The sequence below is a fragment of the Nansenia antarctica genome (assembly GCF_963989245.1).
Source record: "Nansenia antarctica genome assembly, chromosome: 7".
NCBI classification, from domain to species: domain Eukaryota; kingdom Metazoa; phylum Chordata; class Actinopteri; order Argentiniformes; family Microstomatidae; genus Nansenia; species Nansenia antarctica.
The window spans coordinates 43,730,212-43,757,805 of record NC_137677.1 but is presented as its reverse complement, the minus strand read 5'-3'; the positions used below and the strand labels follow the sequence as shown (position 1 = coordinate 43,757,805).

General features: G+C 43.1%; 1 protein-coding gene across 1 annotated transcript in view; it reads right to left on the bottom strand.

Moving 5' to 3' along the window:
- The window catches only part of ttn.2 (titin, tandem duplicate 2), a gene marked incomplete at both ends in the record, with an annotated part of 169,759 nt that overhangs the window by 61,021 nt on the left and 81,144 nt on the right, over nucleotides 1-27,594 (bottom strand). The window contains 55 exon segments of the mRNA XM_080536777.1: nucleotides 71-373; nucleotides 461-760; nucleotides 859-1,140; nucleotides 1,245-1,547; nucleotides 1,776-2,078; nucleotides 3,061-3,342; nucleotides 3,541-3,691; nucleotides 3,780-3,994; nucleotides 4,369-4,683; nucleotides 4,785-5,084; nucleotides 5,217-5,513; nucleotides 5,634-5,951; nucleotides 6,048-6,347; nucleotides 6,478-6,607; nucleotides 6,756-6,937; nucleotides 7,018-7,323; nucleotides 7,471-7,900; nucleotides 8,948-9,138; nucleotides 9,229-9,537; nucleotides 9,673-9,972; nucleotides 10,088-10,381; nucleotides 10,795-11,079; nucleotides 11,556-11,852; nucleotides 12,111-12,410; nucleotides 12,516-12,818; nucleotides 12,965-13,178; nucleotides 13,389-13,558; nucleotides 13,677-13,979; nucleotides 14,087-14,386; nucleotides 14,503-14,781; nucleotides 14,904-15,209; nucleotides 15,516-15,712; nucleotides 15,802-15,907; nucleotides 15,997-16,296; nucleotides 16,382-16,681; nucleotides 16,798-16,913; nucleotides 17,494-17,680; nucleotides 17,949-18,245; nucleotides 18,429-18,716; nucleotides 18,928-19,049; nucleotides 19,880-20,057; nucleotides 20,199-20,346; nucleotides 20,462-20,613; nucleotides 20,705-20,989; nucleotides 21,101-21,215; nucleotides 21,338-21,525; nucleotides 22,137-22,439; nucleotides 22,522-22,821; nucleotides 23,204-23,473; nucleotides 25,119-25,383; nucleotides 25,465-25,597; nucleotides 25,730-26,138; nucleotides 26,238-26,516; nucleotides 26,837-27,103; nucleotides 27,234-27,500. Coding sequence (XP_080392903.1) covers nucleotides 71-373; nucleotides 461-760; nucleotides 859-1,140; nucleotides 1,245-1,547; nucleotides 1,776-2,078; nucleotides 3,061-3,342; nucleotides 3,541-3,691; nucleotides 3,780-3,994; nucleotides 4,369-4,683; nucleotides 4,785-5,084; nucleotides 5,217-5,513; nucleotides 5,634-5,951; nucleotides 6,048-6,347; nucleotides 6,478-6,607; nucleotides 6,756-6,937; nucleotides 7,018-7,323; nucleotides 7,471-7,900; nucleotides 8,948-9,138; nucleotides 9,229-9,537; nucleotides 9,673-9,972; nucleotides 10,088-10,381; nucleotides 10,795-11,079; nucleotides 11,556-11,852; nucleotides 12,111-12,410; nucleotides 12,516-12,818; nucleotides 12,965-13,178; nucleotides 13,389-13,558; nucleotides 13,677-13,979; nucleotides 14,087-14,386; nucleotides 14,503-14,781; nucleotides 14,904-15,209; nucleotides 15,516-15,712; nucleotides 15,802-15,907; nucleotides 15,997-16,296; nucleotides 16,382-16,681; nucleotides 16,798-16,913; nucleotides 17,494-17,680; nucleotides 17,949-18,245; nucleotides 18,429-18,716; nucleotides 18,928-19,049; nucleotides 19,880-20,057; nucleotides 20,199-20,346; nucleotides 20,462-20,613; nucleotides 20,705-20,989; nucleotides 21,101-21,215; nucleotides 21,338-21,525; nucleotides 22,137-22,439; nucleotides 22,522-22,821; nucleotides 23,204-23,473; nucleotides 25,119-25,383; nucleotides 25,465-25,597; nucleotides 25,730-26,138; nucleotides 26,238-26,516; nucleotides 26,837-27,103; nucleotides 27,234-27,500 — 14,040 coding nt within the window.

Genomic DNA, 27,594 nt, shown 5'->3' with positions numbered 1-27,594 from the left:
TAGGTTAGATTAGAAAGAAATATGTGATTTAAGTTTTAAAAGAGACAAACTCTATAGAAAAGAGACTTACCTATTGGATCTTTGGCAAAGACGGGCTTTGATGGAGGGCTGGGGTCTCCGACACCTACAACATTTTCTGCCATGACACGGAACTCATATTCACAGCCCTGTAGAAGCTCCGGAACTGAGTACTCTGTGTTGGGATAGATGCGGTCTTTCGAAGCGCGCGTCCATCTACTGGACATGGTCTCTTTTCTCTCAACAATATAGCCAGTGATTGGCTTGCCACCATCAGCGGGCTGGTTCCAAGACAAGAGGGCTGAATCCTTGTATATCTCCTTCACAACTGGCAGTTGAGGTGCCTCTGGTACTTCTATAATGGGAGAGAAATGCTGTTTCAGCTAAATGCATTCATGACTAAAATAAAATGTTTCTAATCGGTATAAGTCTACTAACTTACTGAAGACATCCTTGGCCTTGGTTTCGGCAGACAGCAATGGGTTACTAACGCCATATATGTTCTGAGCACAGATCCTGACGATGTAGTCGCGTCCCTCAATCAACTTAGGAACTTTGCATGATGTTCTTGTGCAAGATGATGTCACAGGCATCCAGAGGTCTCTGTTTGTGTCTCTCTTCTCAATGATGTAGTTCGAGACTGCACAGCCACCATCATCTAGAGGAGGGTTCCAAGAGATGACCATGTAGTTATGGTAGACTTCATTAAAGACAACTGGACCTTCTGGAGGCTGGGGTCGATCTGAGAGAAGAAAGGGTTTTATGAGATGAGAAAAAATAAATTAAGGGCTAATGCAAAGAAAAAACATGCATAATCTAAGCAAATCCACACAGACTTACCAACAACAGTGACATTGCAGATGCCTTTACGGGATCCAGTGTTGTTCTCCACAACCACAGAGTATCTGCCACTGTGTTCACGTTTAGCCTTGCCAATAGCTAAGCACAGTGTTCTGCGGGTGTTGGTAAAGGTGATGTCATCATCTGCCTTCAACTCCTCATCATTTTTGGTCCAGGTTATTGTTGGTGCAGGTTTTCCAGTGTAGCGACCTTGGAGAGTGCACACATCTCCGACACGCACAATCATCTTGTCACGGAAGTCCAGGTCAATTGTTGGAGGTTCTGATAATTTAAGAAAAAAATTGTGTTTTGAATTACTAATTTTTTCAAACATTTCACCAAAATATGTACATGAAATGGCAATGCAACTGTTATTCTATACTCACCAAGCTCTTCCTTGCACTGGATTGGCTTGGTGCAGAAAGAGGGCTTGCCCTGACCAATCTGATTGACAGCACTGACCCGGAACTCATGTGAGGTACCTTCTTTCAGAGCCTCATATGTGAACTTTCTATCCACCAGCTTGTCTTCTGAGATACGAGTGAAATTATCCTTCCCAATGAGACGAGCTTCGAGCACATAACTAGTGACCTCAGCACCACCATCATACTTAGGTGGTCTCCAGGCTACGCTGATGGAATCCTTCTTGATGGCTGTGACCTCAAGATCCTCAGGACGTTCAGGGACAGCTAGTGAACAAGGACACAGAAAACTCATCAGGCCCCATTCCAGAAAATATTTTACTACTTTATCACAGTGGTTGTGTTTCCCAAATGCTTTGTAGCACTAAGTAAACCTTTAGTCAGTGATAAGCAATATGTGCACACAGATGACGATAGTGCTACAAAGCTTTTGGGGGAACTCATCCAGTAACAATGATTCAGAAAGTTCTTATTTAGATATCGCTAGGAACTCACAGATGGGATCTTTGATGAGAACTTCTGATTTGGTCTCAATGAATGGACCCATTCCGATTATATTTTCAGCAGCGATTCTGAAGAAGTATCCCTTTCCATCCACAAGTCCCTGGACCACAGCGTTATGCCTGGTGACTGTATAGGACACAGAGGTCCAACCCCTGCGGTCAGCCTCTCTCTTCTCTATGATGTAGTTAGTGATGGCTGAGCCACCGTCGTCTTCAGGGGAGGACCATGTCAACTTGCAGGAGTCGGTAGTGAGGTTCACACCAGAGAAGGGTTGACCAACTGGGCCAGGAACATCTGTTAGACAAACACAGAGCTAGATTTAAATACCATTCTACTCTGTCTCATAGGACAACTTCAGGTTAGTTCTAAATGGACCCAAAAAAGGTTCTATGCTGTCATACATATAAATCACACCTAAATAATAATTTCTTATGAAAGAACCATAGAGGATTCCTTTAATTGTTCTAAATATGTATGAACCATGTATGGTGCCAATTATGAATCATGGTATATAACCTTTTTATCTCTAAAGAACCTGAGATGGTTCAATTTTATAGTTTAAATTTGGTTCTATTTTGTATATGTTGTATTGTTAAGTATAAGTAGTAGCCTAGCTTTAGGATCAGTGTTCCATCAGTGTAATTTCACATTGGCAGACTACAAAGACTACTATCTCAAAGTTATACATTTCAAGAAACTTAAAAGCTGAATGGCCTTCGCAACAATTTAAATTATAAGAAGTGTGAATTTCCATTCTTTATGCCATAATATCTCTAACCAATGTACCTGTGATGTTGGTTCTTGTTTGACTCTATCTATATTACATGTGTGCTCATGATCATGCATGTTTTGTTGGGGTGGTTGGTTCAGCAGCCTGAAGTGTGTGCAAGTCTTTCGGTGCAGCCCTCCATTTCTTATGATTAAATACAAATTGTTGTGCAAGACCATTCACCTTTTCATATTTAAGTTTATAACTTTGTGGTCTGCTGATATGAAATTGCCTGCACTCTTCTTAAAGGGTGATGTTGTCCAAACTCTGCATTTTAGCCATTTTTGTCAGTGGTAACAGGTGAAAATACCACTGAGCTGTAGCATTGTCTAGTCAACACTACTCCATGTCTAGTAGTGGCACTTGATTTAATGAATACCATATAAACAAACAGGTAGTTTACAGTTAATTATTGTATAAATATATTTTTACAATGTCATGTTGAAGTAAACACCTGGTTATTACTGTAATAGTGAAAACCATGGGTGAATAAGACATATCACTTACCCAACACCTCCACAACGACAGCCTTTTTCCTTTCACCTCCATCGTTCTTTGCAATCAAGGTGTAAATACCCTGGTGATGTCTTCTGCAATCCTTGATAACTAGAGCAGAGCTTATTGCCGTGGTTTCAACAGCCGCCTCCTTTGGCAGAGGGGCATCATCCCGGTTCCATGTGATTTCTGGTGCCGGCTTACCGGACACGTATGCCAGGAGACGGATTACACCACCAGCATGAACTACTATCCTCTCCTTCACAGATGCATCTAAGTCCACCTCAGGTAAAACTAAGAAAAGAGAGTGATTGATTGATTGATTGATTGATTGATTCATGTTATTTGATCATAATAAATACATAGAATGTTTTATGGTATGTTGAACATGTGTTCAAACAAGTTGAACAATAAATGGATGGATGACAGACTCTTAATATGATCTCCAAACTTGAGAAATTAATGATTGAATAGATCATAATTGTGTCTTACTTGTTCTGTCCTTGAGTTCAATCACTTCAGAGACCTCACCGGGTTCACCCACACCAGCAGCATTCACTGCTCTCACTCGGAATCTGTACAGTCCCAGCTCTTTCAGTCCAGCCACGACAAACTTGGTTCCTCGAATCTCCTTATCTTTAGCCTGGGGGAGGGAAAATGGGTATTTACAACCACTCACAGACAAATTCTAGAATTTGATTCTAAGGAAGGCAGTCAACTACGGTAATTACTTTTTCCCATTCTTCTAGTTCTTCTTCCTTTTCTTCTCCCTCTTCTACTTCTAGTACTACCGCTTTCTTTTTTTCTCCGTCTTTGTTCTCTTCTTTGTATTCAACAAAGTACCCAGTGACCTTAGATCCACCATCGATCAGCGGTGGGATCCACTCCAGGTCAACTGTCGACTTGGTCCAGTCTGTTGCTTTGGGGGTAGGAGGACCAGGAGGAGCTAAGCACACAAAAAGGAAACGAGAAACAGGATTTACATTTCCAATATCATCATATTTAGCAATGAATACACATACTATTTCTGTACAAATGCAAACTGAAAAATACAAAATATACCCCCCCCCCCCCCTTCAACACACATAACTTCTGCAATAACACCCTGTTACCTTTATTGTAATGCCCATGTAACAATATTGTATTAACATGTTGCCTCATAGTCATTTGGGGGGATTTAATTGCAGTTGCATAGTAATGTAGCTGGGCATAAGGAACATTTTACAGGTCATTTTAACACAAGTAATTACAGAATTACAACACAGGTATGAGAGCAACAGAGTAAAATAAAAAATAATAATAAACAAGTATCTAGCATACCAATAGGGTCTCTGCAGAGGATAGGGTCAGAGGGCACACTGGGAGGGCCCAGGCCAGCTGCATTGATGGCAATCACGCGGAACTGGTACACTGCTCCCTCCAGCAGACCTGTGACGTTGTGATACACACCCATGGGCATGACTCTGATAGGGTCACGGTTCACTCTGCTCCAACGCTTGCCTGTTGTCTCTTTACGCTCTAGCCAATAGCCAGTCACCGGGGATCCGCCATTATACCCTGGCTCCTCCCAGTTCACAGTCATGGACTCAAGAGTCACGTCTTCAACGGTGGGCTTCTCACACTGACCTGGGACAGCTTTGACAAAAAAGCAGTTCAGATGGTTAGAAAGAGATAATGATAATGTTTACTTAAAATATACTGTATATTATGCTGCTATGTTGATACATTCAACTTACTGAAGAGATTCCTTGCTTTCTCAGGCTCGCTGTTCAGTGGTGGCCCAAGTCCATATTTGTTCTGAGCCAAGACACGGAACTCATACTCATGGCCCTCGGTCAATCTCGGAATTGTGTACAAACACTCTTTGACGTCACTGGAGACATGAACCCACGATTTCCTGTTCTCCTCACGCTTCTCAATGACATAGTTAGTAATTTTGGAGCCACCGTCATGTGTAGGTGGTTTCCATGACACCGTAATCCTTTCAGCAAACACTTCCTCAAATTTGATTGGCCCAACAGGTTGACCAGGTCGTCCTGAGGTAAAAAAACAAAAAAACAAAAAACAGGAGGAAATTGTTAGATTATCCCATTATCAAAATGGTTGATACAACTAGCATATTTCATACAATCCCAAAACAGATATGAATTCAGAGAAACAACCCTCACCAAAGACTGTAAGTTTGATATCCTTGGAGGCTTTGCCCAGGCTGTTACTAGCAGTGATGGTGTAGAGAGAACTATCGTCTCGCTTGGACTGTTGAATCAGCAGGGTGCATTTGTCATCAGAGACCAGCTTATTAACATGCTGATCATAATGCACTGCAGACTTGTCATCAGGCTTGTCCAATGGAGCCTTCTGCCAGACCAGGGATGGGAACGGACAACCTTTGATCTTAGCCACAATGCTCACATCGCATCCCTCTTCTCCTTCCATGGCTTCTCTCAACTCAATGGTAGGAGCACCTAGAGAATGTAACAGTGGAGTCAGTAAATGGCAGCCGCAACATCACGTCCTAGCATGCATCATAACAAAAACAAATGGCACTACCAGAATTTAGAATGGATTATTTTGCTTTCACTCACACGTCTGATCCTTGATTACGATTGGTCCAGCAGTGGCAGATGGTCTGCTAGCACCAGCCTCGTTCACTGCCTTGACTCTGAATTCATACTCGCCACCCGCTTTTAGATCTTCAACAATGAAGGTGGTTACATCAACATCACGCTTATTGCACTGTTTCCATGTCTCCTTCTCCGGGCCACTGGTGTCCCAGCTCAGACGCTCAATGATATAGTGCTTCACAGGATCACCGCCATTGTTTTTAGGTGGTGACCATGTCAATGTCAGTGTGTCCTTTGTGACAAGGTTGATTTTGACGTTGATTGGAGGATCAGGGGGATCTGAAAATGGAAATAAATGGTACTTAATCATTTGAATATGCTATTTTTAGCAACATGTGGAAACCTAAGTTTAATGTGTTAGGATGTCTGACTTACAGATGGGGTCTCTTGCCCTAGCACTCTGGGGGGTCTCAGTGTAGGGTCCCATTCCCAGGCGGTTCTCCGCTCGGACACGGAAGATGTAGTCTTGTCCCTCCAGGAGGTCAGGCACGACGAAGGCCTGGCTGGCACACGTGGGGTTAACCTTGGTCCAAGCTTTCCCTGTCACTGTCTTCTTCTCAATGAAGTAACTCTTGATTCTCTCACCACCGTCATTGTCAGGCAGTTTCCAGATGAGCCTCATTGTGGCTCTGGTGATGTCAGTCACTCTCAGCTCTTTAGGTGGCCCGGGTACGTCTAGAAAACAGATCAAGATTGTTTTAATTTATGCCATCCACAACAAATGTTAATACACATTATTAACATTAATACATGTTATTTATATGGACTGTTGGCATTATAATTCCTAAACACTTTGACCACTTACCAAGAACATTGACTCTGACGTTGACATGTTTCTGTCCAGCTTTGTTCTTGGCTGTGATGGTGAATCTTCCAGAGTGACTTCTCAAACTCACAGGTATAGTTACCAGAGAGGTGGTGTCAGTAGATTCAACCTGAGCAAAGGCAACAATCTCATTAGTCTTGCTAAGGAAACAATTAACAGCAAGTAGCAAATAAAAGACTGTACAGTTAAGTACATCAAATCAAAGCAAAGGTGCATTATTACAACTTTTACCACATGTTAGGTTCCCCCCGCCTTACCTCTGAATCAACAGGAAGAATGTGCAAGCGCTCCTTCTTGTGACTCTTAGCTGGTCCAGTAAACTCCCACCACACCTTGGGGACGGGACGTCCTTTGATGACGGCAGGGATTCTGATAGCAGACCCAGCACGGACGCAGGCCAGGTCATGTGCACTGACTTCCACAAGGATCTTGGGCTCCACTGTGAAATAAAACAATATCATTAAATCAAAACAATAAGAATACAAGATGTGACTATTGTGATTAAGTAGAAATAATTACCTTGTATGTCCTCAATAAGAACTTCAGTTTTGGGACTTGGATCAGACTCGCCAATGTCGTTTACTGCTATGATTCTGAAACGGAAGAGTTTCAGCTCCTGCAGGCTGGGGACGGTAAGTTCAGTAGTGGGAAACAGAGTGTCTGGGTCGTTAATCCTGACCCATTCAGAGGAGGCTTCGTTCTGAATCTCAACGATGTAGCCTTTGATAGGGCTACCACCATCCTTCTCTGGTGGAGTCCAGACCAGACTGACACTGTGTTTGGTCTTGTCTGCAATCTCTGGAGCTGCAGGCATGCCAGGTGCAGCTGGGACAGAACAGAGGCACAAAGCTCAGGTCAGTATATGGCATGAAACAGGCTGTGTCAATTGTAATTTCTCTCTTTTTAATTCATTTTTTTACATCAGAAGATTTCTGCACTGGGATCAGTAAAGAATGTTTAAGTTATACTTACTAATAGGGTCAACTGCAAAGGCAGAGTCAGAGGGCCCACTTGGCGGTCCAACTCCAGCTGCATTGCAGGCCATGACTCGGAACTCATACTCGGTGCCCTCGGTCAGACGGGTGACTTGGAACTCCCAGCCCTTCATTGATCGCTTGGACACTGGGGCCCTGTTCACTCGGGCCCAGTAGGACGATCCCTTCTCCCTCTTCTCCAGCCAGTAGCCAGTGACGGTTGATCCGCCATTGTCCGTCGGAGGTTCCCAGGTCACAAGCATGGAGGTCTTGTAGTATTCTGCGATGGTGGGTTTCTCTGGAGGACCAGGGAGGCCGAAGGGATCCTTGATCAAGACTTCCTCGGATTCACAGGGATCGCTCTTCCCGTACTTGTTCTCTGCGCGCACGCGGAACTGGTAAGTGCCATTAGTCTCCAGGTTCCAAGCCTATGGAAAGACATATGGGCTTTTGTAAGATTTTATGATTTTGCTAATCATTTAATGGTTCAAATAACATTATGATGCTGACCTCACTATTTACACTGTCACCATTGTTAATTGATTTGTTTCCTGTTGAGTACCAATTGTATTTTCCATAGTCAATAAACATGTCAACCTAATACCGAAGGATGCCATTTGACAAAGACATAGATATATACCTGGGTATTTTTGTAATCAATTGTCATACATGAGGTGTTCAACACATGCTTACAATTATGTATTGGATTTTTAATCTAGCTAGGACACAAAGGTGCTACCTTGAACCAAAAAGGTTTTTTCAGCTGTCGCTGTGAGGGAACCCTTTTGGATTCCATGTTGAACCATATCCGCAGAAGGTTCTACATGGAACTGAAAAGGGTTCTACAATACATAGAACCTTCAAAGGGTTCTTCCACAGGGACAGCCGAACAACCCTTTTGGAAGTGTATCTTCACATTGTGGTCACACTAGAAGCCTGAGCTGTCATTACTCACCAAAGTAGAGTCCATTTGTTTACCTAACTGTAATCATTGAATTATATCAATACTATCTAAAAAGGGATGCACTGGTTGTGTTTAGTCACAGGACTTAATAATCATTTGAAAAGCACATTTTGTATTTTAAAATGCTACATATTGAATATAATACTGACAAATGTATTTCAACCTGTGGTAAAATATGGAGAGCATTAAAGATTGAGGGTTGGTTCACTCTTCATTTGTCACCTGCATTCCCCGTGCTGCACATTTTTGACAGACGGTGGAAAGCTCCTCTCTCCGTTTTTTTGCAATTAATTTATTTGATACACACACACACACACACACACACACACACACACAAAAGCTTTTGAGCTTTTGTTAATCGCGCCTCAGGACGTGACTTGGAGATGTTGGCCATCGTATTATCAAGTGGAACCAGGATGTACTGTAGGTATGCTCCTTTGTACTATTTTATAATAAAAGTAACATGATCCATATTCAAAAGGTAGTTTCCTATTACAAGTTCTATACTCACCCCAAATCTCTTCTCAATGATGCTATTGGTGACCTCCACCCAGTCAGGAGTCTCTGCATTGACGTCCTTCTTCTCCACAATGTAGTTGGTGAGCTCACTTCCACCATCATCCTCTGGGGCATCCCAGGTCAGGTAGCAAGACTCAACCTTGATGTTAGAAATGTTTACGCTTCTTGGTGGAAGAGGGCGATCTGTAAAGAAGAGATTATAATAACCATTACCCTTTTACTGTAATAACAATGTTATTGTTCAGAAACGCAAGGAAATAAGTGAACACCCACCTAGTACCATAACCCTTATGGTGATGCTCGCTGAGCCCAGACGGTTTGAAGCTGCCACTGTATAGAAGCCTTTGTCTTTCCTGGTTACTGCAGGGATGCTGAGCTTGGTCTTTGCCGTGCTTCTGTTCACCTCTGCTGTTTCCATCAACAGTCCCTCAGTTGGCTCCTCGATAATGACGTCATCCTTTTGCCATTCTACCTTTGGCACTGGTAGGCCAGTGACCTCAGCAGGAATTTCAACAGGCTGTCCCTTCCTGACAGTGATGGTCTCTCCCTTAGAGTGCTTCAACAATGTCACGACTGGGGGAACTGTAAAAAAAAAAAAGACAAAATGAGCAACTCAATGACATATCACTTAGTCTAACCGCTTTGCCTCAATTTGTATACCACTTCAAATCATACAGGACAGGAGCAAGACTGCTCTCAAAAACTACTAGGACGTACGTTCATCGTCCTGAATGACGACGTTGAGTGGGATTGAGGGCTCGCTTTCTCCAACCAAATTAACAGCCCTGGCTCTGAACTCATACAGGTGGAGCTCATCCAGGTTCTCCACCTCCATGGTCAGAATGGTGCATATCTCCTTGTTACAGGGTTCAAAGGCGGCGGCGTCTTTCCTCTTCTTCTCAACGAAGTAGCCGAGGATCGGACTGCCTCCGTCGTTGCGTGGCGGTCTCCAAGCAAGGCTGATGGAGGACTTGGTCCTCTCAGTGTAGTGGAACCTCTCAGGTGAAGTTGGTGGACCTTCAACAAAACAGAATTAACTTAGTCCTTCAATAACAAAAAAAACTAACTAAATATAAACTACATTTAAAAACGATTTTATATTGTGATGAATATATTTAAAAAATATCATTACCTTGTGGATCTACTGCACGAATGGGGCCGAGGTCAACAGGGGGACCAGCGCCATACTTGTTCTTGGCCACAACACGGAACACATATTCCTGTCCTTCAACGATACCCACGATCTCACATTTAGATGAGGGGGTCTCCATGGGCTGCCTCCACGTGTGCATCTTGGCGTCTCTCCTTTCAATGATGAAACTGGTGACATCACTGCCACCGTCATCATCTGGATCGGACCAGTTCAGCATCATCAACTTCCTGGTCACCACAACGGGCTTGAGGTCCAGCACAGGCCCAGGAACATCTGACAAAGGATTCAGGCTGTTACATCAAAGTACCACATGTGAAATATTCCAAGTGTATTATAGGTGACAGCAGCTGGTGAAAGCAGGAACAAGTCGGTTGAAACATTGACATACTTGTTGAAGAGTTGTTGAAAATCAATGACACACTCGCATTGTAATGCAATGGATTCGGTGAGTAATCCTCACTACACTACACTAACTAGGTAGTCGTGGGAATTACTCACCGAATCCATTGCATTGCAATATTTCTGGCTTGACTAGCGAGTGTGTAATTGATTTTCAACAACGTTGACATTTATTTGCATTTTTCAGAATAAAAGTCTGAACATTTTGATTGGTTGGTGACTTGTTCCTGGTTCCAGCTGCTGTCACATATTCCAGTGATCCATGCAGGATCAAGAAAAATACTCACCCATGACTTCAACCCTGGTCCATGCAGACTTTATTCCACTGGGGTTGGCTGCAGTTATCTGGTATTTGCCACAATCCTTTCTCGCGACATTCTTTACTGTGAGAATGTAATCCTGTCCAACGTTTGTTTCTTCAACACGTTCTTTTTCTGGTTCACCATCGTCTTTTGTCCATTTGATTGATGGAGTTGGTCTGCCAGTCACATGAGCAGGAATAACCATTGTCTCTCCAGCTCTGATTACAACACCATTCTTCACGGTGATATCCAGCTCCACTACTGGAACCTCTGTAGATCAAATCAATAGACACCATTTTACCTTCTGTCTTTTCCATACATTACTTTAGATGTGAAACTATCAAGTTCAAGTTTCAAGTTTATTGTTACGTCACTGTAAAAGTAAAATTCTTAGGCTTCGGATCCTGACATTGCATTGCAGCACAAGACATAGGGCATAATAAATCAAGCGTAATTCAAGATAAAAATTGTCAGTAGTACAGGACATAAGTGACCAAAAAGAATAGGCATAGTACAAGATAAGGTGTCAATAGTGAATGTAAGACAAGACAGGTTATACTAGTGGTGCCACTAGTGATAATAGAGTTCACAGTAGTAAAGTGGCTTGAGCTTAAGGTTACTGTAGTCCATGTACACAGGACTATCACAGCTTGGATTTATGATTTAATGGTAAGACATTCAAGTTATCTATATCTCTGTGTACTAAATATCAAGTCTGTGTTACTGTAAGCTTTGTGATGGATTACCTTGAGGATTTCTGACAAAGACTGACTCAGTAATGCCAGGAACACCTTCACCAGCAGCGTTGACTGCTATGACGCGGACAATGTACTTTGCCCCCTCTCTGACTCCATAGACAGTAAAGGTGCGATTCTTCCAAGGTCTTTCTGTGTTTCGTGACCAGTCTTTGGTGCCTGCCATGGTCTTGTCAACATGGTAGCCTAGGATTTCTCCACCTCCATTGTCAGTAGGAGGATCCCATTCCACCTCAATGGAGCAATCAGTGGTGTCAAGAACCCTTGGGGTCGGAGGCCCAGGTGGCACTATGGGGACAACAGGATAATCATTACACATTTATCATGCTTACATAATGATCTAATCAATCATGTCACACTTCACAATATTCTAAACACTTGTAAATGCCTATAACTACCTCATAAAACATCAGTCTATCGCAATCTATGAAGTAATAATTGACAGACTGTAAACATCTCATAAACTCTTTATAGACTCTTACAAACCCTTTATAAAGAGTACTTAAGTGTAAAGCGTTAGCATTAGTTGTAATGTCATTGACTTACAGATGGGTGCTTGTGCTGTCTTGGGTTCAGACGGGATGCTGAACTTTCCAGGACCAGCTTGATTCTCGGCAGCGACCCTGAAGATGTACGTCATGCCCTCCAGCAGACCTTCAACGTTCAGTTCCAGACCAGCGAGGATGTTGCGGTTCACTCTGGCCCAGTGGCTGCTGTTGATCTCACGCTTCTCAACCCAGTAACCCAGGATAGGGCTGCCGTGGTCCTCTGGCTCAATCCAGGTGACCAGCATGCTGTTGGCTGTGATGTCGTCAATCTCCGGCTTCTCAGGAGCCTCAGGTGGGTCTAAAATAGAAAATGGCCATAGTAAGACAATTAGAGAATCATAACCAATAATTCTAACATTTCTAACTTCATTCTACCTCATTATAACATTTAAAAGTCCTTTACCAAATGGATTCTTGGCGATGAGAGGTGCAGAGATGCATGATGGTCCAGCACCAAACTTGTTTTCAGCAGTGACGCGGAAAATGTACTCCTTCTTCTCGATCAACTTGGTGACAGGGTATTTGCAACCCCTGAGCGTCGATGTGACAGTGACCCATCCAATCTCCTGCTTCGAGTTGTCCTTCTTCTCCAGGGTGTAATTCAAGATCTCACTGCCGCCATCATCAAGTGGAGGTTCCCACTTGCATATAACTGAATCTTTTCTGACTTTTTCAAATGAAAACTTGACTGGGGCCCCAGGTGTGTCTGTGTGGGTAGATAACATATTTGAAAATTGAATCATACATGAAAGCCGAAAACCAAAGTTAATTAGGAAATGTGAATATTGTATTGCAACAACGTGTATGATATCATAAGTAGACTAATACAATTAGTAAAATACAATAGCTTACCTAGCACATTGACTTCACAGACTGCAGTGGCAATACCATGGTCATTCTCCACCTTGATAGTGTAGACTCCGTGATCTCCCCTGATGGTGTCTCTGATGAGGACACAGGACTCGCCCCTGTTCTTGTCGTCAATGGTGAGACGCTCCGGGAGGGTTGGGTAGTCAGGCAGCTCCTCCTCCTCCACGACCTCTACTGCATCCTTAGTATCCTTAGCCTCAGCCTCCTTAACATCCTTAGCCTCAGCCTCCTTAACATCCTTAGCCTCAGGCTCCTTAACATCCTTAGTGTCAGCATCCTTAACATCCTTGGCATCAGCTTCCTTAACATCCTTAGCATCGGCTTCCTTAACATCCTTGGCATCCTTAGCCTCAGCATCCTTAGCATCCTTGTCCTCTTTTTTCTCAACCTTTTTCTTCACAATGGGCTTCTCTGGTCGTTGTCTCAAGGCCTCTGGCCTGATGATGATATCATTCCTCATCCATGTGATCTGGGGGTAGGGGCATCCGGAGATGTTGGCGTCCAGTCTGATCTCATATCCTCTCTTGACGTTCAAGCCAGACTGCAGACTTCCACTCAGGAACACCTTTGGTGGTTCTTATGGGGAAATAACAACAGCATGTCACATTGTATACCTCTTATATCCTCATTTGCAGCAATAACCTGGAGAAGTTGCGAGGGTGATAGAGTTAAGAGTTGAATGAATGAGCCTTACCTTCAGCGTCAGAGGCCTTGACCCCTAGTGTGCTGCGTGATGGGTCACTGACTCCGGCAGCGTTTTCAGCCCGTACACGGAACTGATACTGTTTGCCCGTCGTCAGACCCCTCACAGTATAGGACAATACTGGGACCAGGAAGTCATTGCATCTCTCGAACTCTGTATCTCCCTTCATCATCTTCTCCAGGACATACCCCATGATCTTGCATCCGCCATCGTACATAGGGGGTTTCCATGTTAGGGTCACAGTCTTGGAAGTAGGATTGTTAGTTTCAACGTCGACTGGTGGGTCCGGGCGCTCTGAAATGTAGAAATATAAACATAAAATAAAATTGTATACAACTGACATGGTATTTTTGCACCTTCACAGTGAGAAGAAAAAAATCAACAACTTTTTTTTTACTCACGCTTCTGATCCTCAGCAATCACGGGGTTGTGGAGCTCAATGTACTCTCCACCACCGATTTTGTTCACAGCTTTGACACGGAAGTAGTACTCTCCGTTGGGAATCAGGTCTTTCACAGGCCAGCTGACTTTGTTCTCTCCTGACATCATGTTGACATAGGTTCTCCTACCGGCCTCTCTACGCTGAAGGACATAGTGGAGCACAGGGCTGCCTCCGTCATAGTTTGGAGGATCCCACGATATCTTGCATGAACCTTTGGTGATATCACTGGCAACAATGTCTTTGCATGGACCGGGAAGGCCTATATGAAAAGAACATATGGAATTATAGAGTGGTCATGCCATATTCAGCGATTATTCCATAAGGTACACAATTCATTTAATAATAAATTAATGTAATTATGACATTGAAACGTACCAACAACTTTAACATTGATAGTTCCACTGCCTGCTCCATTTTTGTTCTCCAGAGTTACTTTAAACTGGCCAGCATCTGCATGCAGACAGCTAGCAATCTCCAGGTGACAGGAGGTGTGGTCAGATCTGAAGGACAGTCTCTCATCAGCCTTCAACTCCTTTCCATCCTTGTGCCAGGTAACCTTTGGCTGTGGCACTGCGCTGTATGGGATGGGAAGATGCATTTTCTCCCCCTCCACAACCACAATGTCCTTTGTCTGGAAGTCAAGGGTTGGGGTGCCTTCAGGAGAAAACAAAATCAGTTGTCATAATCACTTAGTCTCTGAAATATACCATTTGAATGAATATGATTGTGAGTACATATGAATAGATATTCTGAACATTATGTAAGGTTTTACTCACAGTCAGGGTCCTTGGCAAAGACGTTCTCAGAGATGTCCGACGGCTCGCTGACTCCAACAGAGTTGATTGCACGGATCCTCATCACATACTGTTTCTCTGGGATAATGCCCTCATCTACCCTGAACTTCAGTTCCTTGACTGGACGAGAGTTGACTCTCATCCACTTCTCAGTCCCAGCCTCACAGAGCTCGATGTTGTAACCAGTGATTGGGCTGCCTCCATTCCTCTCTGGTGCTTTCCAGCTAAAGGCGATGAAGTCACGGCTGGCACCAGTGATGTTGAGATCGATTGGAGGGGAGGGTGCACCTATGGAAACAGCCAATACACAAATTAGAAATGTGGGTTGCTTCAATGGGAAGGGAATTTTGAAACTACAGTTCGAGCATAATTACATAACAATTATGTAAGAACTACCTGTACACATCTATTTCCCTTCATCAAGTACCAGACAATTACAGATTTTTTACTAAGAAGTGACCAATTTGGTCAAGTGTACTATTGCAGTTAACACAAAGAGGGCGAAAAAAAATATGTGCAAAATTGTTTAAATAATTCATTATATAACGAGAGTGCAAGTAACTCCAGCAAATACATTTATCAATAACAACACACCTGTTGGATCTTCTATCGTAAGGATCTCTGTTGGTTCACTTGGATGTCCAGCACCAGCTTCATTCTCAGCACGGACTACAAACTGAACCTCAGTTCCTTCAATGACGTCCGTTACTCTGTACTTGCAGTCAGGTCCTGAGGTCTTGCCAGCCTTCGTCCAGCGGGTTCCCAGTTTCTCCTTCTTCTCAATGGAATATCTTATTGAAATTGAGAAACACATGTTAAACACAGGCCTTACTGTAATGTGACACATTACCTCACAAAGCTGACATCGATCAATCTTTACCTCAGAACAGGTCTACCGCCATCATTCTGAGGAGCCTCCCAATCCAGGTCCACATATCTCTTTGTCACCCCATGCACAGTCAGATTATAGGGCGCTCCAGGGGTAGCTGAAAAGAGAAAATAAATATATCCTTAGTACTTCGGCATGGGTTAAGTGTTCAAAAGTGATAATCTGTCATATGTAGTTTGAGCTTACTGAAAGTATCCTTAGCCAGAACAGAGTCCTCCATTTCACAGAATCCGCTCTGTCCAACTGCATTCTCAGCAGCCACACGGAACACATACAAAGAGCCCTCATTGAGGGGAGTGACGGTGTATTTGGTTTCCTTCACAGTGGTGTCTACGACCTGCCAGCCTTTACGCTTGACATCTCTCTTCTCCACTACGTAATTGACGACGGGTGAACCACCATCCCTCTCTGGAGCGGTCCACTTCAGTTCAGCGTTGTTCTTGGAGATGGTGACCACCTCCAGCCAGCGTGGAGGCGAGGGAGGGTCTGAGAAAGGACAAAACATGAATCATTAGTACTCGACCACCGAAAAACAGAGCCGTTTTTGATAGACACTGTCTAATTGACTTACTGAGTCTCTCCTTGCACAGTACTGGATCGCTTGGTTCACTGGGTTCACTCTCCCCAGCGACATTGACGGCCCGAACCCGGAATGAGTACTCTTGCTTTTCCATCAGTCCTTTGAGGAAGTGCTCTACGATGTTGATTCCGTCTGCGACGCGAACCCAGTCCACTGTTCCACTCTTCAGAAGTTCAATGATGTAGCCCTCAATTTTGGCTCCGCCGTCATGCTCAGGTTTGGTCCACATCAAGAAGGCTGAGGTTTTGGCCACGTCTTTGACAGTGGGCTTACCAGGAGCCCATGGGGGATCTGGAATAGAAGACACATCGTTTCAGACCAGTTTTGCCTTTTATAATGATACAATGTTAAGTGTATCTATTTGCTTGGAAGGTTTTGTAGTCAATTAAAGTAGTGGTATATATTACCGATAGGATCCTTAACCAATATCTGATCGGTTTCTTTGCTTGGTTTTCCAGGTCCAGCCAGATTCTCAGCCAGAACTCTGAACTTATACTTCTTCCTGGTCGGTAACCCTTTAACTCTGTAAAGCAAGGGACAAGCACATTATAAAGCTGAGTCATTTATAAAGCAATATCAAATATCAAAATAGCTGCCTTTAATGACCCATCAACACATTCTTTATGGTAGCTTTATGTAGGGATGCTCCAATTTATCGGCCACCGATTTAAATCGGCCGATTTCACTCCAAATGACTCGATTGGTGATCGGCAAAAATGGCCGATCGCAAAAACCGTTTTTTTTTTTTTTTTTCCTGGGGAAGACAGATAACTGAACAGAAAACATAGGAGGACGTAACAGTATGTAAACCATGAAGGCCACGTTTATGATGTATTTTATACAGCCATATCACTGACTTGGGCTTCAGGCCCTAACTGGGTGATAGGCCAGACTTTTACTATGCCATAAAAATGGGTCTGCGTTTGCTTGGTGCCTAATGGATCAAAACTTTTGTCTAAAAAGCAAAAAATATGTAGGCTATCCAGTCAGTAGGCCTACAGTTATGTATTTAAAAAAAAATCGGTATCGGTATCGGCCCCAAAAATCCAGATCGGAGCATCCCTAGCTTTATGGCCTAAATGTAATCCAACATCCTACTGTACCTAAAGTTTGAATCTCTGATTGGCAACTTGTTACATCTAATCCATTTGTCATTGTCTGGTTCATATCTTTCCACCCAGTATCCAGTAATGGGACTGCCACCATCCTCATCAGGCTCCATCCATGTCAGAGTCAGGGAATCCTTGGCGATGTCAGAGGGCTCCAGCTTAGTAGGAGCACCAGGTGAGTCTGAAACAGAACCATTTACAGAACATTTAAAAACAACAAGGAACATGGTTCAACTCCCTGACATATTTAGATAGCGTAGACCAGGCTGTGTGGGTGTATGTTTCCTTGAACTAGCCCATCCCCCATATACAGATTTGCTTTGAGACAGGGAGAAAGGAATTTCAAATGGGAGTCATTTGAGTATATTGCATATTTGTGTATTAGCTGTAAACAAAAGAATGATGATTGATAGGAAAAACATCACATACTATCGGTTGATTTTACATACCAAAGGCATATCTGGCGATGATTGGCACATGTTCTGCTGGCAGGCCGATACCAAACTGGTTCTCGGCGAATACCCTAAAGATGTACTCCTTGAAGGCCACCAGACCGCAGGCCTTGTATGTGGTCTGTTTCACGGTGGAGGAGAGCTTGTGCCAGATCTGACTGTCTGCAGCTCGTCTTTCTATGATGTAGTTGGTAACCTTGGAGCCTCCGTCATCTCTGGGAGGGTTCCAGGCCAGGAAGCAAGACTCGTTGGTAATTTCAGAGATATCAAAGGCAGCTGGAGGGCCAGGCTTATCTATTGAAGGTAATATGAAACGAATGTAAAAACAGTTTTTATAAAAAGCAGTCCCTATTCCATGCTACTCCACTAAATGCAGTATGTAAGAAAATGTAAATAGAATGTTGAGACAGAAATGTCAGAATTACTACACAGGTAGGAGAGAATGTTTACCAATAAGTAAAACAATATATATCATACCTAGAATGTTGACATCAACAGTTGCAGTTGCACGGCCACTGCTGTTGACAGCTTCAATGATATAGGTGGCAGTGTCCTCCCTTACGGTTTTGGCAATAGTAACTGTTGAGTGACCAGGCTTGTCATCAATAGCCACTCTATCATCTGCTGTCAGGACAAGGTCAGCCTTGGTCCACTTCACTTTAGGTTCTGGCTTTCCCATCACATCAGCGGGAAGCTCAATCTTTGCCCCGGCTTTGGCCGTCAATCCAGCAAGCAGCTTCACATCCAGCTGAATCTCTGGAGGCTCTGTGACATCACACAGAAAATGTATTCATACTTTTGTAAGTATACAGGATGATCTGTTTGATCCCAAGTGGGTGCTAGTGCTCCACATGGTAGTGATGAGTTCTCCCCCCTTACAATTGTGAGCCCTTTGGGTGTCTATAGAAAGGCACTATATAGTCTACATGTAATGAATTATTATTATGCTACAAACAAGAGTATTTACACAGCCTACCTTTGGGATCTACAGCCAGGATCTCATCCGTGGCCTTGCAGGGTTTACTTGCACCCAGTCTGTTCAAGGCTCTCACACGATAGGCATACCACTGTCCCTCAGTCAGGCCAGTCACCTGTAGTCTACGGGAAAGTAATACATAGTATGACACACAATGTGTAGTGTGTAGTATGACACACAAAGTGTAGTGTGTAGTATGACACACAATGTGTAGTGTGTAGTATGACACACAAAGTGTAGTGTGTAGTATGACACACAAAGTGTAGTGTGACACACAATGTGTAGTGTGTACTAGCATACAATGTGTAGTGTGTAGTAAGACACACAATGTGTAGTGTGTAGTAGCACACAATGACTGCGTTTACATGCATACCATAATCCTGTATTAAGTGGTTTATGCTCAATATTCCGATTGGGCAAGTGTCATGTAAACGCGTACCGAATCCGCTTAAGGCCTTAAGCCGATTCAGCAATATTCCGATTAAGACCCCTGGCGTACGCCTGTTCGAATCGGGGTTTTGTTGTTGTTAGGGACAGCATAGCAAGCCGGAAGGTGATACACTTGTTCGCCATTTCTTCTCGTTCTTGTCTTCCAATGTTGAGGACAAAGTGGATCAGCAGGAGTGTTGTAGTTAAATTGTGGTTCAAAAGCTCAAGTAGGAGAACACAATAACGGAGGACTATGTTGGAAACAAGCATTATGGCTTAGCTGTGGGTTAATGCCCGCTCAACGACCACAACCAAGCTACCAACACTAACGTTACTATAGTAACAACTATTGTCCCTCCCGCCGAATCGGAATATGCCAATTAACATGTAAACAGAATACTCCAGTTGCTACAGTAAACACCTTAATCGGAATATTCCAATAACCCGATTATTGACCTTAATCGGATTATGGTGTGCATGTAAACGCAGTCATTGACAGAGCCTTTTATTGGGTTCTACTTACTTCAGCTCAGGTATTTGGTCACCGCAAGACTCCCACTTGTCAGTGCCACGCTGGCAACGCTCTACATTGTATCCCTTGATGCCCGTGCCGCCATCCCACTTGGGTGGCTCCCAGGTCAGGAAGATGCCCTTCGCTGATTTGTCCCTCCATTTCAGGTTCTCGGGGGCGTCTGGCACGGCTAAAATGAAAATGACAGGGATATGTGATCGAGATGTAAAATTGCAAAATTGTATTCTCAAATCACCCCAAAGAAAACTCATCAGGCTCCCACAACTTGAGTGAATACAGCATAGACATTTGTCCTTGCTGAAATACTCACTGGCAGGGGAGGACACGTTCACTGGCTCATCAATGTAGGCAGGCTCTCCCGGGCCACATTTGTTGCAGGCTGTTACTCTGAACAAATACTCTTTGCCTTCAATTACATCAGTGACGGTGTATTCCTGGTCCTGAACACCAGTTATCACCTGGGAAAAGATATTGACATATTCACATCCCAGTATATATTCATCCTATTCAATCTCATATCTATATTTATATATGTAGCTGGATGGTTTGTTGGTGGCCTATGTTCATCCATACCTTGACCCAGGTCTTACGGGACACGTCACGTTTTTCTATCTGGTAGCCAGTCAGCGGGCTGCCTCCATCGTGCTCTGGTGGGTCCCACATCAAATGCACATGCTGTCTTGTCACTTCTGCAACCTTGAAGTCTTTGGGTGCACTTGGGGATGCTGAGGGAACAGAGACAAACATGAAGGAACAGAGGACTTGATATGATGATCTAGATACGGATGAAATGTCACAAGCGTATTGATCACTTACCAATAACACTGACTTCAATCTCCCCTGAGACGGCAGTCACATCATTCTCCAAATGCAGAGTGTAAGTGCCCTTATCTGGACGCACACTTGGAGTCACAACCAGTTCTGTGTAGGTGCTCTTCGTAACCATGGACACACGGTCACCAGCAGTGAGCTCCTTATCGCCAAAGTTCCACTTTGCGGTGGGTGTGGGATATCCAGAGAGAGGGACACGGATAGTGAGGGCATGAGGAACAATGACCTCTAGGCCATCCTTGAATGCACTGAGGTCCATTGTGGGGGCAACTATAAATTAAATAACAAAAAGAACACCATTGTAATGACAAACACACAGCATTTAAAGTAACAATGAATAATAAACACCTGCAAGATCAAAGACATTGGAATCAATCTCACAGTGTGTATCGTCTGCTAGCAGGGGTCCGATGGTGTTGGAGGGGTCAGATACACCAGCTGCATTCTCAGCAAACACTTTGTAATTGTACTGCTGTCCATACTTCAGGCCAGATATCTAGAAAGTAGAACATTGTACAAAATGTAAGTTATACATACATATATGTTTATATACATGTATAATATGGTAGCAATATCTATTAGCACTGTTTGCAGGTTCATATTTTAGTAAGGGAATACCTTGTAGCAGAGGTCCTGGCAGAGCCTGGCGTTGCACCTCAGCCACTTGTCTGTCCCTTCCTCACATCTCTCAATGATGTAGCCTGTGATCATGCTGCCTCCATTCTTCAATGGTGTCTCCCATGTCAGCTGCACAGAGTTTTTGTTTTGTTCTGAGGGCACCAAGTTCAGTGGTGGGCTTGGCCTCTCTGGAATAATACAAATAATGCAATGTTGACATATTTGAAGTTTTTCAGATTCAAGTTTACATACCGTAAAACTAATTTAAATATCCCGGGCATTTATTTGCTTTAACCATGGGAGTGAACCCCGCAACTGTTGGAGACAGGCTATTATTAGAGACAGGCTATTATTAGAGACAGGCTATTATTATAGGCCGACATTTATTCAGTTACCCCCGCCACTGTTGCCAAACAGCTGCTCAAACCCGCAATATTACAGAGCTGAATATATCATAGCACACTGAGAACAAATATCCACCAACATTATTCAGTGAAACACATATCTATCGTTGACAGATGGTAAATTATTATTATTGTTTCCATACAAATTATCTGTCAAGACTGTTGATATGACCAGTAGTGTAACAATGGTCGTTCAAAATCAAAATCTGTTGCATCTGTTGGTATCAATAGAGAATGAACAATTCATTTTGATTCAGTTTATCAGTTGATAAACTGATGATTCAGTTTATCAGGGACAGGTGCTTATTTGCTTCAATGTCTTTAGTGGATTGGCTATTATTGGAGACAGGTGTTCATTGGCAGTGTTACGGTATTTCCGAACCTAGATAACTTACCAATGGGGTCCATTATCTTTACTGGATTAGTGGCAGCACTTGGCTTGCCAATTCCAGCCTTGTTTTCAGCTTTGACTCTGAAGATGTATTCTTTGTTCTCAATGACATCATTGATAACGGCGCTGCGATCCTCTGGTTTGGTCACGACTGACACAGCCCACTTCACAGAGGTCCTATCACGGCTCTCAATGATATAGGACGTGATTTCAGATCCTCCATTAGACCGTGGAGGTTCCCAGGAGACAGTTGCACCGAACTTGCTGACATTTCCAACCAACACATTCTGGGGTGCATCAGGAACATCTAAAACACAAGGAAGGGTTATGACTTCACAGCTTTGCAATGAATGAACTTTCATCAAACTGGCATGTTATTTAATGCTTACCAAACTTATTCTTGGCTTGGACAGGTTTGTCTGTCTCAACATTTGGGCCACTGCCCACTCTGTTGCGAGCACAGACGCGGAAGAGGTACATGGAGTCCTTCTGGAGTCCTGTCACACAGTACTCTGGGGCCTCAGCACGGTCAGTGGCCAGCGTCCATGTCTTACGCTTGACGTCACGCCTCTCCACCACATATGCAATGACCTTGCTGCCACCATCGCTCTCTGGCTCGTCCCAGGCCAGGCTTACCTCACCGTCAGCTGTGTCAACCACACTGAAGTTCTTCACAGGTCCAGGGACATCTGGAGAAGACAAAATAAGTAAGAAGTTAATCAATGGGATGAATATGGACAAGAACAATATCCAAGATATTGACACAATCAAAATAATAATTAAGAATTTAATCTGCAAGTTAAACGCAAATATATACTAACCCTAACCCTAACCCTATACCTAACCCTAACCCTAACCCAAATATATATATACCCTAACCCTAACCCTTAATTAAATAACCAACATGGTCTCTCAGAGGTAGCTTTTACACAGAAAAAAACACTCAAATGGATGTCAGTTATTATATATCATTGAAATAGCATCTGTAGTTTTATTTTGCTTATGATGAGAGCAGGCAACATTTACTCTTTTGTACAAGTAACAAGATTGGAATCTTCATTGACAACTTACCTATGACCTGCAAATTAACGAATGCCTCTCCTTGTCCATGTTTATTCTTAATGACCACCTTGTATCGACCTTCATCAGACTTCTTGGGGTCTTTCACCCTGTACTCTGTTATGTCCGAAGATGTATGGATGTTGTCCTTTGGCAAGCTGAGGTTGTTGTACAACCAGTCAACCTCAGCTTTCGGATACGCATTGTAAGGGACAGCCATCGTGATGGGTTTTCCAACGTCAGTTACAAGGGTCTGATCTGTAGTCTTAATCTTTGGCACAGCTGTAATAAAATAAACATTCAGAACATTAGAAAAAGAGTGAATTAATTCCTGAAAATAAGGTTTGGAGCTTTTCAACACACGATTTTGAGGTGCCATTGTAAATCATTATTCAGATAAAGGTGAATAGGCCGACTAAAAAGTCCAATGGACCTATCGCTAAGCCACGCCCCAAAATAGAAATTGTCCAATCATATCACAGCAAAAGTCACTACAGGCAGAAAACTCGGACAAACAACTCGCTAATATCTGATGGTGAAAAGCTTCTAGACTAAATATTCTTGTCATCTTTAAAAAAAAACATGTCTATTACTTGCTGTGGTAAATCAGAAATCAGAAATTGGCCAACTCCCGCCATTGTAAGTCATTGAATGTCATTCAGTCACGGTCGGTCAGTCAGTCACGTGAAGCGTTGTTTGTTTGTCCGAGTTTTCAAAGGGGGCGTGGCTTAGCGATAGGTCCATTCAGTAATAAGTAAGGACATCATAATTATGTTTCGGTAGAAAACATGGCAGCAAGTTGTCACCTAAACAAACTACGTCAAAACTTGACATGTTTATGCAGAGCTATGGCAACTTGTCAAGAGAACCATTAGGAAAGGGGATCTTCTGTCAGAGACTGAGTGGTGTGTCAAATGTAGGATTATTGCAAAGCTATAAAAAGCTATAAAAAGCTATGTTAGCAAGTAGTATTGTGGTATTGTAGTGAATGGGTTATTACACATAACTCCGCTAACACATCTTGGGCAGTGTGGTATAGCTAACCCTAACCCTAATCCTAGACTGTGTAGACCGTGTGACTGCTATAATTGATCACACTATCAGAGAAAGTGTAGGCAACAGTGGGACATCTGCCATACACTTATTGAGCTCCTACTGAACTCACAGAACAGGTTTCTGATTCTATATCCAGTCTGTTTGTAGTAGCGCCTGTAGCTTAAATTGCTATCCTTCACTGTATGCATGCTTTCATCTCAACAGTAACTTTGTCTTCAGCCAAACACTTAACTATAGCTCCGCAGACAGACTGAAGCTGAGCTGTTACGGTATGCTGGTTGTTATACGAGGGTGTCCTTGTACAATATCTGAGGGCAATACCACCAGCACATCGGATTCTTGCTCTAGCCTATACTGAAGAATTGTTATTATTGATCAGTGATGGCTATACTGAAGTGATCATTGTTCATGTATATGTATGATCATTGATATTCAGTATGAGATGAGAGCTACAGGGTATAAGTAGCTTATGCTGTCTGATACCACTCCTTTCTCATCTGCTGTAGCTGAACCACTCAGCCAAAACACTGTATAGTTGACAGTAGCCCCACTGGAACTCACAACTGTACATATGTCTTTCTCCATGGTGAACTCTAAGGGGCTCTGTCCACTTTAAAACATGTGAACATTGATCAAATGTGTATTGTCCATTGAGTAAGACAGACGTTTTACGTGTTTAGCATTGACATTTTACTTTTCTTTGATGTGAATCCACATGCTTAGAGTCATTTATGGTAATTAGATGATTCATTGGGATGATTGAAATATTTAAAATGTGGCTTGTTAATGTAGTATACTATATAGCCTAGGCCAAGGCAAGAATATCCCGTAGCCCCCCAAAAAACACAGAATACTAGCAATGATGACATACCAGCAAGCTCCAGCTTGGCTTTGGCATCCTTGTCCTTGGCAATGATTCTGTACTCGCCCTGGTCACGAGGCCTGATTTCACATACTTGGAGTCTGTGGATCTTGCCCTCGCTCATCATCTGGTACTTGTCGCCCTGCACAATGGTCATGTTGTTCCTTAACCATTTGACCTCAACTCTGTCTTTGTTTAACTCAACCTCATACACGACATCTGAACCTGGAGGCTCAAACACATCTGCTGGTGGTCTGACGATCTCAACGGGGGTCTCTGTAATCAAATGGAAGAAATAGAGTTAGTGAGAAAATTGTTTGGTGCAAACGGTTAAAAATCATATTTTACATTCACAAAGCTTGCCTTCAACAAAGAGGTGGGCTCTGGATTTTCTGTCTTCTACTCCACAGGCATATTCACACTCGTCATCTGGTCGGCACTCTTTGATGCGCAGTTTGCAAGTATTTCCCTCCTTTTCAAATTGGTATCTTTTAAAAGATGAAATGTATGATATTACAATATGCCTTTAATACGAGAACAGCCGTGCCTTTTTACCTACTAAAAGAGTCGGGTTAAAACAGTAAAACCCGGTATCTCATAGCATTCCACTAGTGATTTACCTTGGGCCCTCTCTGATCTCACGGCCACTCCTGTACCATTTAACATCAGCTTTCTCTTTGGTGAGCTTGCAGGTGAACTCGGCATCCTCAAACTCAGTGATGGTCTGGTCTTTGAGTTGTGCTGAGAAGTCAGTTGGTGCTTCACTGATGATCAGTTCAGCAGTAGACTTGTCATCACCAGCGACGGCAGTGTATTCACCCTCATCAGCCAGGCTGCAGTCCTTGATGGTCAGTGTGTGCTTGTCTTTGTCCACCCTGTACAGGATGCGCTTGTTGAAGGTGATCTCCTGACCGGCCTTCATCCATTTCAGTGTAACATTCTGTCTGTTCACCTTGCATGAAAAACTGACAGAGTTCTTCTCTTGTGTGTCACAGTCTTCAAGAGGTACAGTGATCCTGAGTTTCTCCTCTGTAAAGAAAAAAGATAACTGGTAAGTCACGTACGAAAATAAAAAATACATTTATGATCTATCAACTTTGGATGGAATCAATAACAATATGTGTTCACCTTTGACAGTGAGTGTGGCAGAGCTCGTGGCATGTTCCCCACGGTGGTTTGTCAATGTTATTGTGTATTTGGCATCATCTTTCTTCTGAGCGTCCTTGATCCTCAGTGAAAACACGTTGTCTTTCTGAACCATGACGAACTTGCTGCTCTCAAACATCGTCTCCTCATTCTTCAGCCACTTGGCTTTGGCTCCCTCCGTGTTCACCTCACAGTTAAAGACAATCTCTTGTCCTTCTCCACCTTCTGTGTCTTTGAGTGGTGTAATGATCCTGAGTTTTTCTGTGGAATGCAATGTCCAAAAGTTAGTATACACCTTAACACCTACATCTTAGCTGTCACTCCTGAAACCTCCCCATCCCCCTGTTCAGTTTCTCTACTGTATATTAACAACAACAAAAATAAAATATTTTCTAACATTATGACTGCCCTAGCCCGGACAGAGATTACTTTTCTTGCGATGACTGATGGATAGATGATTCACTTACTTAGACAAAATGTATTTGTTGTAAGTCACTTGTTGTAAGAAAGGCGCCTAAATTAAATGCTAAAAATGTAATGTAACGTCATTGGATAGACAAATAGTGTATAAAATCACTCACCAAGAACAATAAGGTCAGCTGTGGCTCTGGTGGAGCCGATAACAGCAACATAGCCTCCTTCATCCTTTGGTTCACAGTTCTTCACAACAAGTATTCTTCTCTTGCCCTCACAGACAATGTCATACTTGTCTCCAGTCTGAAGCTCCTGGTCGCCTTTGAACCACTTGACTTCATAGGTGTCTTTGGAGACGGAGCAAACAAACTCTGCCTTTTCTCCTTCAACCACCTCCTTACTCTGAGGTCTGGCAATAAACTCAGCAGCCAGTTCTGGAGGAACAAAAACAAAAACAGAGAATTGACAATGTACTTTTTTACCTGGATTGAATAACTAAATTCAACTGACAAGTGTCTTGCTGACAAAATGACATGTACTGTAGCTCATGTCAGAGTTCATTACCACTAATTTTCAGTGTAGCAGATGTTTTGGCATTGGACAGTCTGCAGCTGTACTCTCCACAATCGTCTGTGTGGAGATCTTGGATGATGAGAATTCTCCTCTTGCCGTCCAGGATCTGGTCGTATCTACCTCCCTCGGGCAGCTCCTCCTCACCCTTATACCAGGTAACGTCAGCGCTGGGCTTCGATACTTCACAAATCATTTTCACACTGTCTGTCTCTGTTCCCTCCACATTAGAAAGGTTCTTTGTGAACCTAGCCTCTTCCTCTGCAAGGAGAATACATCGTTAGGATTAATTCAATCGATCATAATGTTGAGATGATATGGTAGCTAAATAAATTGTCATTTTTCTACATGACTC